This window comes from Hemitrygon akajei, unplaced genomic scaffold (genome assembly GCF_048418815.1).
Source record: "Hemitrygon akajei unplaced genomic scaffold, sHemAka1.3 Scf000147, whole genome shotgun sequence".
NCBI classification, from domain to species: Eukaryota; Metazoa; Chordata; class Chondrichthyes; order Myliobatiformes; family Dasyatidae; genus Hemitrygon; species Hemitrygon akajei.
The window spans coordinates 655,499-669,456 of NW_027332033.1; the positions used below are offsets into that span (position 1 = coordinate 655,499).

The 13,958-nt window shown below is 49.0% G+C and overlaps 1 protein-coding gene across 1 annotated transcript; it reads right to left on the reverse strand.

Moving 5' to 3' along the window:
• Window positions 1–791: 791 nt before the first annotated feature.
• On the reverse strand, window positions 792–12,496 carry LOC140723920 (NACHT, LRR and PYD domains-containing protein 3-like). Its single transcript, XM_073038461.1, has 8 exons — window positions 12,397–12,496; window positions 12,043–12,209; window positions 11,157–11,328; window positions 11,007–11,057; window positions 3,082–4,819; window positions 1,982–2,068; window positions 1,659–1,826; window positions 792–1,494 (listed from the first exon to the last, which is right to left on the reverse strand). The coding sequence occupies exons 1-8, from the start codon at window positions 12,494–12,496 to the stop codon at window positions 1,407–1,409; spliced, it is 2,571 nt and encodes an 856-aa protein (XP_072894562.1). The 3' UTR covers window positions 792–1,406.
• Window positions 12,497–13,958: the final 1,462 nt, after the last annotated feature.

The window sequence follows — 13,958 nt, forward strand, 5'->3', positions numbered from 1 at the left end:
TGGGAAGGGCTGGGTCCCATTGGGAGTATGGGAAGGGGTGAGGTCCATTGGGATGTCAGGCGATGAGAGCGAATGGATGGGGGTGTGTCCCGTTACGAATGCAGATGGGTGCAGTGAATGGGAAGGGGTGGGGTCTATTGGGAGCGCAGACAGTGATTAGACGATGGGAGTGAATGGGTAGTGGCATGTCCCGTTGGGAATGCGGATGGAGGGAATGAATGAGAAAAGGTGGCCTTTGAGAGCGAGGCCTGTGCGAGTGGATGGGAAGGTACGACATCCTGTTAGGAGTGCGGACGGTGAGAGAGACCGGCAAGGGGTGCGGTCTCGGTTTTGCAACATTATCCTCATCTTCAATCTCATCCTGGGCTACTTCTTAACGGTAGAAGTCAAATATGATTCTCAACCGGAAGTGTGTGATGTGTCGGTATGGAGGGAGCTTCACTCTGTGTCTGACCCCGGGAGTGTGTAATGGGACGGTGTAGGCAGCTTTCCTGCGTGCTAACGCCGGTTTTCTATCCCCATCCCTCTCGCACTGAGGACCTCAGTGGACTCACGACGATTTTAACTGTCTGCAGGGTAGGAGGGGGTCAGTTAGCCAGGAAGGGGGTTGGGTGGAGACGAGATACTGGGCATCCAGACTCTGCCAGTCCGACCTCCCTCAGCCTGGAGCTGAGACGCTACTGTGTCAGTGTGAGGAGCTCCGACCCACTGTTGCAGTGCACAGGGTGCGGGGGGCAGCAGAAACCTCAAATAAAACTCGAGTCCGACACCAGGACAGGAAGTTACAACGGTTTATTGATTTCATCATGACAACTGTAAATCAAACAATGTGTGAGCTGCTGACGTGCGGGAATAAATAAGCTGGTCCCGACTCTCTCACAGTCACACACAATTAACTGACCGGCGACAACGAGTGACCGGTTGAATAATCAGTCCCGTTTCTCACCGTCACTCTGCATCGGGGAACCGATGATTATAAAATCACACTTCAGGGCCGTGTCTGGGATCGCTACAGATCCAGGGTCACTGCCGAGGGATTTGTCCATTTAACATCATTATATCAGCCAGACTGGAGAATGCTCCGTCCTCAGCAAAGGGAGCAAAAGGATCTCATCCCTGTCTCTTCCTATCTGTGTAATTCCCCGGGATCTCACGTGGGGGTGGGTGTCTCGGACACGCACATCCGGCGGAAGCTGATCAACTGGACAACAGCTGGAAATACGTCACTACAGGACTGCTTCCGATGTCACAGAGCGCGAGACTGGAACCAGTTCCGTTAAAACCATTGGGAATTACACCGGCGCGCGGCCATTAAAGGTAAGGGCGGGAGTTAAAGGCGAGAGGGGCGGGGGAATCGACCAAAATGTCGCCATCCTGCCTGCAGGGATGTTCCCACATTCAGATGTTCAGATCCACACTCTCAGTCCGGGTCTGGGTTCCTGCAGAGATCTCAGTTCCTTCTCCCCGGTCTCACTGAACTGATTCTCCCCCAGCCTGAAACAGATGGGAGAATAAAGATGAAATAAACAGATCACACAACAGTGTCAGTAACAGGGTACCGGGGTTAATGTTTCAACAACACTCACAGACAAATATCACCAGAAAACCCGCGGATCCGCTGATATTTTATCACATTGAACATTAACACAAGCACTCACCGGATCAGCTCCAGATCTGGGAGGGCAAGTATGAGGCGGCGGAGAGCGGGGACAGATCGGTCTGTCAGCGAGTTTACTGCCATGTTCAGATCCGCCAGTGATGGGGTTGTACTGAGAGCGGAGGCGAGATCCTCGGCACCAGAATCTGTGAGACCAACCTTCCTGAGTCTGGAGATGAGAGAGAGTGAGGGTGAAGGACACAGAAAGACAGGAGACAGTACAAATCCCCTGTGTTTATCAGTAACACAATTACTGATCACATTAATGTTCAGTGTCAGACACCCAGTGACTGGAAACACAATCTCCCACAGTCTGGTACTTACACTAGTTTCTGTGTTTTACACTCCGGGTTCCTCAGAGCCGCAGACACCAGTTTCACTCCTGAATCTCCCAGTTCATTCCACCCAAGGCTAAACGCAAACAGAGAGATTGATGACCAAAGTGAGTCAAACCGTGGGTCTGAGGGGATTTCTCTCACTCGGATATTTCAGCAAACATTAAACCCTTCAGTAAATCACTGATCGGAGTTCCCATCACTGTCAATGTCCCTCACTGACCAGCTCCAGGGTATTCACCGAATGTCGGTAATTTAGTCTGTCGGTGTGACCCTGTAAACTGCACATATTCTGGATCAATCCCCGATGGCGAGAGAAATGTTCCTGATGTGGGAGTTTCGGGAGGGGCAGTGTTGAAGGGGAGAATGTTTCACATTGAGGAGGATTTGTGAATGGGGAAATGTCGAATGGAAATGACACCACCTGGGGAAAAGAATGGAAAGACAGAAACGGAAGGAGGATGGAGAAGAGAGATCCCACAAGAGGAAAGGTGATGGGGAACAGAGATCCCACAGGAAGAAGGGGATTGGGAAGAGAGATCCCACAGGATGAAGCAGAATGGGGAGAGGAGATGCGCCCATGGGTTCTGGGTATCTGGTAGTGAGCAAAGTCACACAGGTGGACTGATGGTGACAGTCACACACGGGGAAGGGCAGGGGAGGACAAACTCACAATGGTATTTCTTTCCTTCTCACTGGGACAGTCTGCTGACGGTCTCTTGTTCCTCACCGGGAAGGGGGTGTGAATATCTGACCCACCTACTGCAGTCAGTGTCGATCTGGGTGTCAGTAACAGTGAGAAGGAACATTGTCAATGGACGTGTCACAGGCAGCGAGAAACACGGCCATTCCTGTGATTTACTACCATTAAACCAATGGTCGTTGTTCACTGATCTGATGAAGTCTCCAACATCACTTCACAAGGAACCACAGAACACTCCCGTCCTTGGGGAATTACTGACCGATCCCCTGGGCATTTGTCACAATTCTTCACAATCTCATTTACTACAGTTTTACCCAAATTCCTTTACATTGAAGCAACACAATGGAACAGTTTCACAGTTCAGAGTGAGCGATAAATCAAGTTACCCCAACTCCTGGCACTTGTGCAGCCCGGGTCCCAGCCGCTGGATTCCTTCACACTGAATGTGGCAGTTCTCCAGGTCGAGGTGGTTTATTGTATCACAGAGTCCGATCACATGAGCCAGGACCGCGCAGTCAATTGGGGTCAGTGTCATTCCACGGAATGAAAGTGTTTCCACAGATCCCAGTGCGGCCTGAGCCAGTCCACGATTCTGAGATTCAAACAGGTAGTGCAATGTGTTCAGGAGGCTCCTTTTACCATCTTCACTCTCTGTGTTTCCACTCTGACGTTTAACCTCCTCCTTCACCCAGTCAATCACCCGGCAGGTTGTTTCATGAGGAAATGGACCCAGAAACTCCTCCAGGCCCCGAGCTGTCATTGGGGAGGAGAGACCAGCAACAAAACGGAGAAATATCTCAAATCGCCCATCTATCGTGTTGTGGGCTTCAGTGAGGAATTTCAGTATATGCCCGGGATGTATAGTCAGGAATTGTGCGATTGCAGCTACAAACTCTTGGATGGTGAGGTGTGGAAATGTGTACACCACACACCTGGCAGAATCGTCTCTCTCCAAAAGCTCCATCAGGAACCCGGACAGGAACTGGGAAGGCTGCAGATTGTAGTTGATCAAATCTCCATCTGAAAACACAATCTTCTTATCGGACACTCCTCTGAAGGCCATCTGACCAACCCTGAGTAACACATCACGGGGGTTCTCAATCTCACGGCCGTGGTTTTTCAGGATGTTGTAAATATAGTAGGAGTACAGTTGGGTGATGGTCTTGGGAACTCGCTGCGTGTCCCTGACTCTTTGTGTGAAGAAGGGGCCCAGTACCAGAGCAAGGATCCAGCAGTAGGAGGGGTTGTAGCTCATGGTGTACAGGATCTCATTCTCCTTCACGTGTTTGAAAACAGCTTCCGCCACCGTCTGATCTTCAAAATACCTGATGAAATATTCCTTCCGTTCCTCTCCGCCAAATCCGAGGATTTCAGCCCAGACACTGATCTCTGCTTTTTCCAATAAACGTAACGCAGTGGGGCGGGTGGTCACCAGCACTGAACACCCTGGGAGCAGCTTGCCCTGGATTAAACTGTACACAATGTCCGACACTTCACACCTCAACTCGGGATCTGGGCACTGGTGCTTGGGTTCTGTATCTCTCCGACTGTCAGCAAAATCGATTCTGTGTTTGAATTCATCCAACCCATCGAATATAAGCAGCAATCCCTCTGGGTTCTTCCAGACCTCTGTCAGGATATTCCCAAAGTAAGGATACTGATCTAGAATGAGTTCCCTCAGGTTTATTCGGCAGTTCATGGAGTTTAAATCCCGGAATTTGAAACTGAAGACAAACTGGAACTGTTGGTATATTTTCCCCGTGGCCCAGTCGTAAACAATCTTTTGTACCATTGTTGTTTTTCCGATCCCCGGGACTCCAGCCACTGTTGCCGAACTCCCAGATTTGGATTTACTCCGGGAAAAGCTGCTCTGGAATAACTGATCAGTCCGGATTTTTTCCAGCTTTCTGTGGAGATGTTTCTCTCTCCACTCCTCGTGGTCTCTGCCTCTTGCCAGCAGCTCATGTTCCACCAGTCTCCGATCTCGAACAGTAGAAATGACCGTGAGCTCAGCGTATCGATCAACCAGCTGGAAAATCTTCACCTTCTCCCTCATCAGGATCGTGTTCACTCTCAGTGTTTCAGTTTGTGCCCGCAGAGTCTCCTTGTGTTTCTGTTGAACATCTTCCATGGGAACAGACAGTGGACAAACTGTTAGATGCCTCAACTCAGAACTCAGTATTTAAGTACACAGGAGTTAGCTCAAAGCTGTTGCATTAATTGGATTTATCAATGGACGTTTGTACAGTAAAGTAAATTCAATTAACAGACCGCTGACTGGACAGAGAGGCCTGGTCCAGGTAAACACCAGATCATCACATTTCCACATTAACTATGCTGTGAAGGTGAGTATTTCCCTGGTAGTTTACTGACCCCCGACTGTCCCGTACTGGACAACATCTCACTACTGCCACAGATATCATTGCTCCTGAGGAAGAATCTTTTAATCCCTAGTGTTGATGTGGCGTATGCAGATAGAGAAGAGGGTGGTGGGCATTCTGTCTAAGGAACAGGTCGGGGAATCACAGCTCCCCCTCCCCTCTCACCATCACTGAATCAAAATACAAGGAAGCAGCTTTGCTGATCAGAACATGCACTGTGGGTGGGTGGGTGGGGTGCGTGGGATCTCAAAGTGTGTTCGAAACCTGTCAGGGGCGTGTGGGGTTATGCACTGTGTCCAGCCTCTTCCAGGGATGTATGGGGAGGACACAGTGTGTCAGGAACATGTCAGGTGTGTGGGGTCTCACAGTGTGTCAGGACCCTGTCAGGTGTGTGTGGGGTCTCACAGTGTGTCAGGACCCTGTGTGTGTGAGGTCTCACAGTGTGTCAGGAACATGTGAGGTGTGTGGGGTCTCACAGTGTGTCAGGACCCTGTCAGGTGTGTGTGGGGTCTCACAGTGTGTCATGACCCTGCCAGGTTTGTGTGGGGTCTAACAGTGTGTCGGTATCCTGTCAGGGGCATATGGGGTCCCACAGTGTGTCAGGACCGTTCCAAGTGTGTGTGGGGTCTCAGTGTTTCAGGACCATGCCAGCTGTCTGTGGTGTCTCACAGTTTGTCAGGATCCTGCCAGGCTTGTATGGGGTCTCATGGTTTGTCAATTGATAATAGACAATAGGTGCAGGTGTAGGCAATTCAGCCTTTTCAGCCAGCACCGCCATTCAATGTGATCATGGCTGATCATCCACAATCAGTACCCCGTTCCTGCCTTCTCCCCATATCCCTTGACTCCGCAATCTTTAAGAGCTCTATCTAACTCTTTCTTGAAAGCATCCAGAGAATTGGTCTCCACTGCCTTCTGAAGCAGAGCATTCCATAGATCCAAACTCTCTGGGTGAAAATGCTTTTCCTGAACTCCGTTCTAAATGACCTACCCCTTACTGTTAAACTGTGGCCTCAGGTTCTGGACTCGGGAACATGTTTCCTGTATCTAGTGTGTCTAATCCCTTAAAAATCTTACATGTTTCAATCAGATCACCTCACATTCTTCTAAATTCCAGTGTATCAGGACCCTATCAGGTGGGTGTGGGATCTCATGGTGTATCAAGAACCGGTCAGGGTTATCTGGTGTCTCGCAGTGTGGCGGGACCCTTGCAGTGGTGTGTGGGGTCTCAAAGTGTGTCGGAACTATGTCAGGCGTGTGTGGGGTCTCAGGGTTTGTCAATTGATAATAGACAATAGGTGCAGGTGTAGGCAATTCAGCCTTTTGAGCCAGCACTGCCATTCAATGTAATCATGGCTGATCAGCCACAATCAGTACCCCGTTCCTGCCTTCTCCCCATATCCCTCGTCTCCGCTATCCTTAAGAGCTCTATCTAACTCTTTCTTGAAAGCATCCAGAGAATTGGTCTCCACTGCCTTCTGAAGCAGAGCATTCCATAGATCCAAACTCTCTGGATGAAGAAGTTTTTCCTCAACTCTGTTCTAAATGACCTACCCCTTATTGTTAGCTGTGGCCTCTTGTTCTGGACTCCCTCAACATCGGGAACGTTTCCTGTCTCTAGCGTGTCCAATCCCTTAAAAATCTTATATATTCCAATCAGATCCCCTCGCATCCTTCTAAATTCCAGTGTATCAGGAACCTATCAGGTGTGTGTCGGATGTCATTGTGTATCAGGAACCTGTCAGGGTTATGTGGCATCTCACAGTGTGTCAGGACGATGTCAGGGGTGTGTGGAGTCTCATAGTGTGTCAGGATCCCGTAAGGATGTGTGGGGTCTCACAGTATATCGGGACCCTACAGGGCTGTGTGGTGTCTCACAGTGTGTCTGGACCCTGTCAGGGGTGTTTGGGATCTCACAGTGTGTCAGGACCCTCTCAGGCGTGTGTGGTGTCTCACAGTGTGTCAGGACCCTGTCAGGGGTGTGTGCGGTCTCACAGTGTGTCAGGACCCTGTCAGCGGTGTGTGTGGTCTCACAGTGTGTCAGGACCCTACGGAGCTGTGTTGGGTCTCACAGTGTATCAGGACCCTGCCAGGGGTGTGTTGGGTATCACAGTACGTCAGTACCCTGTTAGGAATGTGTGGAGTCTCGTAATGTGTCAGGAACCTGTTTAGGAGTGTGAGGGGTCTCAGCAGGTGTCAGTATCCAGTTAGGAGTGTGGGGCCTCACATCCTGTCAGGACCATGCCAGGTGTGTGTGGGTTCTGAGCACATATTCCTCAATGAGTACCCCTTTCCTGCCTTCTCCCCATTTCCGTTGACTCCGCAATCTTTAGGAGCTCTATCTAACTCTTCCTTGAAAGCATCCAGAGAATTGGCCTCCACTGCCTTCTGAAGCGGAGCATTCCATAGATCCACAACTCTCTGGGTGATGAAGTTTTTCCTGAACTCCGTTCTAAATGACCTACCCCTTATTGTCAGCTGTGGCCTCTTGTTCTGGACTCCTCCAACATCAGGACCACATTTCCTGCCTCTAGCATGTACAATCCCTTAAAAACCTTATATATTTCAATCAGATCCCCTCGCATTCATCTAAATTCCAGTGTATCAGGACCCTATCAGGTGTGTGTGGCATCTCATTGTGTATCAGGAATCTGTCAGGGGAGTGTCACGTCTGACAGTGTATCAGGACCCTGTCAGGGGTGTGTGGGGTCTCACAGTGTATCAGGACCCTGTCAGGGGTATGTGGGGTCTCACAGTGTATCAGGACCCTATCAGGTGGGTGTGGGATCTCATGGTGTATCAAGAACCGGTCAGGGTTATCTGGTGTCTCGCAGTGTGGCGGGACCCTTGCAGTGGTGTGTGGGGTCTCAAAGTGTGTCGGAACTATGTCAGGCGTGTGTGGGGTCTCAGGGTTTGTCAATTGATAATAGACAATAGGTGCAGGTGTAGGCAATTCAGCCTTTTGAGCCAGCACTGCCATTCAATGTAATCATGGCTGATCAGCCACAATCAGTACCCCGTTCCTGCCTTCTCCCCATATCCCTCGTCTCCGCTATCCTTAAGAGCTCTATCTAACTCTTTCTTGAAAGCATCCAGAGAATTGGTCTCCACTGCCTTCTGAAGCAGAGCATTCCATAGATCCAAACTCTCTGGATGAAGAAGTTTTTCCTCAACTCTGTTCTAAATGACCTACCCCTTATTGTTAGCTGTGGCCTCTTGTTCTGGACTCCCTCAACATCGGGAACGTTTCCTGTCTCTAGCGTGTCCAATCCCTTAAAAATCTTATATATTCCAATCAGATCCCCTCGCATCCTTCTAAATTCCAGTGTATCAGGAACCTATCAGGTGTGTGTCGGATGTCATTGTGTATCAGGAACCTGTCAGGGTTATGTGGCATCTCACAGTGTGTCAGGACGATGTCAGGGGTGTGTGGAGTCTCATAGTGTGTCAGGATCCCGTAAGGATGTGTGGGGTCTCACAGTATATCGGGACCCTACAGGGCTGTGTGGTGTCTCACAGTGTGTCTGGACCCTGTCAGGGGTGTTTGGGATCTCACAGTGTGTCAGGACCCTCTCAGGCGTGTGTGGTGTCTCACAGTGTGTCAGGACCCTGTCAGGGGTGTGTGCGGTCTCACAGTGTGTCAGGACCCTGTCAGCGGTGTGTGTGGTCTCACAGTGTGTCAGGACCCTACGGAGCTGTGTTGGGTCTCACAGTGTATCAGGACCCTGCCAGGGGTGTGTTGGGTATCACAGTACGTCAGTACCCTGTTAGGAATGTGTGGAGTCTCGTAATGTGTCAGGAACCTGTTTAGGAGTGTGAGGGGTCTCAGCAGGTGTCAGTATCCAGTTAGGAGTGTGGGGCCTCACATCCTGTCAGGACCATGCCAGGTGTGTGTGGGTTCTGAGCACATATTCCTCAATGAGTACCCCTTTCCTGCCTTCTCCCCATTTCCGTTGACTCCGCAATCTTTAGGAGCTCTATCTAACTCTTCCTTGAAAGCATCCAGAGAATTGGCCTCCACTGCCTTCTGAAGCGGAGCATTCCATAGATCCACAACTCTCTGGGTGATGAAGTTTTTCCTGAACTCCGTTCTAAATGACCTACCCCTTATTGTCAGCTGTGGCCTCTTGTTCTGGACTCCTCCAACATCAGGACCACATTTCCTGCCTCTAGCATGTACAATCCCTTAAAAACCTTATATATTTCAATCAGATCCCCTCGCATTCATCTAAATTCCAGTGTATCAGGACCCTATCAGGTGTGTGTGGCATCTCATTGTGTATCAGGAATCTGTCAGGGGAGTGTCACGTCTGACAGTGTATCAGGACCCTGTCAGGGGTGTGTGGGGTCTCACAGTGTATCAGGACCCTGTCAGGGGTATGTGGGGTCTCACAGTGTATCAGGACCCTATCAGGTGTGTGTCAGATGTCATTGTCTATCAGGACCCTGTCAGGGGAGTGTCATGTCTGACAGTGTATCAGGAACCCGTCAGGTGTGTGTGGGGTCTCACAGTGTGTCAGGACCCTGTCAGGGTTGTGTGGGGTCTCACTGTGTGTCATGACGATGTCAGGGGTGTGTAGAGTCTCGTAGTGTGTCAGGAACCTGTCAGGGGTGTGTAGGGTCTCACAGTGTTTTTAGGACCCTGCCAGGCGTGTGTGGGATCTCACAGTGTGTCAGGACGATGTCAGGGGTGTGTAGAGTCTCGTAGTGTGTCAGGACCCTGTCAGGGGTGTGTGGGGTCTCACAGTGCATCGGTAACCCGTCAGTCTGTGGGATCTCACAGATTGTCAGGATCCTGTCAGGGCTGTGTAGTGTCTGACACTGTGTCTGGAACCTTTGAGATGTTTGTGAAATCTCACAGTTTTTCAGGACCGTGTCATAGGTGCGTGGTGTGTGCGGGCTCACTGTTTGTCACGACCCTGTCAGGGTTGTATGGGGTTTCACAGTGTGTCAGGAGTCAGTCAGATGTGTGTGTGGCCTCATAGTGTGTCAGTGTCAGTGGTGGAGGCTAAAACATTAGGGGTATTTAAGAGCCTCTTGTACAGGCACATGGATGAAAGATTAATGGAAGGTTACAGGGTAGTGTGGGTTTAATACTTTTTTTAAGGATATATGGGTCAGCACAACAGGGAGGGCTGAAGGGCCTGTACTGTGCTGTAGTGTTGTATGGTTCTATGTTCTATGGTGTGTGGGGTCTCACAGTGTGTCAGGACCATGCCAGAAGTGTTTGGGGTCTCAGTGTGTCAGGACCCTGCCGGTGTGTGTGGGGTCTCAGTGTGTGTTAGGAACCTGCCAGCGCTGTGAGGGGTCTCACAATGTGTCAGGAACCTGTCAGGGAGTGTATGGGCTCTCCAGCCAACGTATTCGGGTGAAACGGGGAGCGTAGGAAAACATTGATTGTTGAAATGTTTACTTTAGAAAATGTGACAGTGGGAGAAACAATTTTCCTCAATAATCAGGGAGAGAGTCTGTTCTGTATTCAGAAATAAATGTGGGAATGTCACTGCCGTGACTGTTCCCTTGGCAAACAGCATGAAGAACAGTGAAGAACAAGTTTGCAGGGAAATTTTCGAGAATTACCAAATCCTTAGTGCTGGGAATTGGAAGGGTTTTATTGTCTGAATGTGGACTGGAAAAGCAGTAACATAGGTTGCAGAAACATGAGCAGTTTGAAAAATTCCTTTTGTTACCTTTTGAAAATTAACATCTTTGGCCAAAGAGGAGTGATCCCTTTCAGCAAACTCACCAACTCTCTGCGTGCTTCCTCATAATGTCCTGTGAAAACTCTCCCTCCAGCAAACATGTTTCTGTGTGTCTCACTGTGCGTGTGTCACGGTGGAACATTTACCTGACCAAATCCCCGTGACTCAACAACGACATGGCCCTACATAATATCAACCTTTGGTGGAAACAGCGGTTTCTTTACTTACCTTTCAGCCCCCTGGGAATCTCCAGTACTGGTCGATAGACCGGAACACAACCTGTTCAGATTTAAAATAATTTGACACGTTTCAGTTCCTCAAATTATAAGTGCGTAATGTTTCATTCGAAAATTAAATTAATCTCTGATACTATCTCACCATGTTCCTGTATTTCTTTCAGTATTTTGTCAAACTTTGGGACACCAATCCTCATTTTGACAAAGGTTTCCCACATCACCCTCCGGGCGCGGGACCCTTTCTCCATCACCAGGCTCAGGAGGAGTTTAGAACTGTCCGCCCGCTCTCCCTTATCAGCGAGATCAGAGATTTTCTGTGGAGAGTAACGGTGAACATATTGGGGACTGACAGATTCACACAGAGAATGATAAGTAAATGATGTGATGTGCTCTGTAACGGGATCACACTGAGCAGTCACCCGGACGGGTGCTGATCCTGTCTGGACATGGACTGTACATTCTGAGTGCAGAACACACAGAGGGACATTCACCGTGAACCTGGCCCACCAGTCAATGAGATCCTGGCTGGTCTGTGACCGCTTCATTGACGTGGCTCCAAATCCATAAATAATTCCTCACCGGATTTGACCGTGTAAAACAAAATCAAAAAATAACGATCACAGATGAAGAAAGAAGTCAGGAGGGTTTTTATAACAGAGTGAACAGTCTCGGAGAAGTTGCAGAAAGATGATGTGATTCATCTCCTCAGTCCGCCAGTGTCCAACATGACAGCGGATTACCGGCTGACACCTGATGCCTTTCCTTTGCCTTTTCCAGTGGAGGTTTATTCAGTGATTACACATTACAACACGGCAGTATTCCCCGATCCACACTTTTTGCAAATACAGATTGTAACGCAATCATCTCCACCCAGAACAGAACACACTCGAGCTCCTGTGGCATCCAGTAATAATGCCCCGGCTCTCACTGACATCCTGCCATCACACTTCACGGTCTTTTCAAAATGAAAATTCCTACCATATTTCGGTGAAGTGTGAAAATTCAAATCCATTCTCCCTCACGCTCACCCGATGTTCCTCTCCACTGAACTGATTCTCGGCCGTTAACGCCAGGCTCACTCCGTGCACCCCTCCTTCCATCGCCTGCTCCAGCCTGTCCCAGTAGAAGTCCGTCAACTGCAGCAGCTGGAAATCATCCCAGCTTGCCAAGAGCGCGGTGATCGCTGAGCTCAGATCTGTGAAGGAAAATAGTGAAAATTAAATAAATTACTGACCCATATTGGGCAGTAACTTTCTCTCTGGAACCTAATGATCAACAAACACAGACCGAAATATATATATATATGGGGGGGGGGGGTTGAGTGAGAAGGAACGGGCTTGGACTGGAGGTTGGGGGGCACCAGGGGTGTAGTAGGGGTACACCTCCATCTGTTGAAGGCTGCTCTTTCTTGACCCTGAGAATATACCTCTCTGTTTGGAAAGGACTCTGCTTATTGCTGAGAATATAGTAACCCATCACCATCGCTCTCCTGGTGCTGCCCATCACCACCGCTTTGCTCTGGGTTACTGTCTGCCTGCCTGGTCAACCCTTTCCTCAGCAAATCTCTGGAATATCTCACAAAATGCTGGAGGTACTCAGCAGGTCAGGCAGCATCTATGGAGGAGAATAAACAATCAACGTTTCAAGCCAAGGCCCTTCATCGGACTGGAAATGAGGGGACAGAAATTCCATATATTTCCACATTACTTTCTATTCCTTGTTGTTCTGATCTGAAATGTCGACTGTTTATTCCTCTCCATGGATGCTGCCTGACCTGCTGAGTTCTGCCAATATTTTGTGTGTCTTTGTGTTTCCCAAAACCGTCATCATCTGCAGAATGTCTTGTCTTCTGGAGTAACTCGCTACTTTAATGTGCATCACAATGTGTAAGAGGAGCAGGAGCAGACGGTAAATGTACTCCTTCCACGTGTGACTGTGTTTCCCCAGAGATGTCAACTCTCGCTCTCATCTCCCTGCTCAGTTTTCACAAATATTTTGTGAATTGCCGATATTGCATTAAACTCAGACGCAGAATCAGCAGAGTATTTATTAAAATAATTTGCCATCATACCCGTGTCCTTTCCTGATGTTGACGTCACTGGAGCTCCTCCACTGCTTGAACCTTGACGCATTTTGGGGACAGGTGTGATCAGTTTTTGCTGCTCTGTAACAAAACAAAACAACAACAGGAAGATCAGTCATTAATTAAAGGAGAATACTGTTTTGTTTTTAAACGGAGGAAAACACTTCCAAACATCTTGGGCCGATCCACTGATGCCTTGACATGGCCTGAACCACCTGTGCCCATCCACCCACAGTCACACAATGTCCATTTCCGATCTCTCCATGGATTGTACACTGGACCAGGATTCTCCAGGGTATCTACTCTCTGTATTGCAGGCAATTCCCTTTTTGGAACCAATCTTGTGTCCTGGACCAGGTGTGTTGCGTCTACGGAAAGCCGAGGCAGATTGAGCAGACAGCGGCCACGGCTTTGGTCCTCCTACCACTGGTGGCGCTGTGGTGAGTAATGGACATGTGTTACAGCAGTGTGGGGTGAATCATTTCTGCTGATGATGAGACTTCTATTCCTCTCGTCACTGGATTATACAGATTTCTCGGTCAGACCTGATTCACACCGTCTCCTTTCAGTTTAACATCGCCTGGCATTGACACCTACGGCAATATAGGATTTGAGTCTACAGAGAGACACTCCGACATCCTGAACAATGCAATATCACCTATAGCATCGTGACATCTTGTCCTGAACCAGTATAGCCTTTTTCCGGCAGGACTTTAAGACCATTATTAGCACCAAAACTCAGTTACGATTTCTTTCAGCATATCACCTGGCTATTATCAGATAGTTAGTTATATGACACAATGTCGACATGCCATACATCCAAAACAACAAGTTGGGGAAAGTCATTAACATAAATAAAAT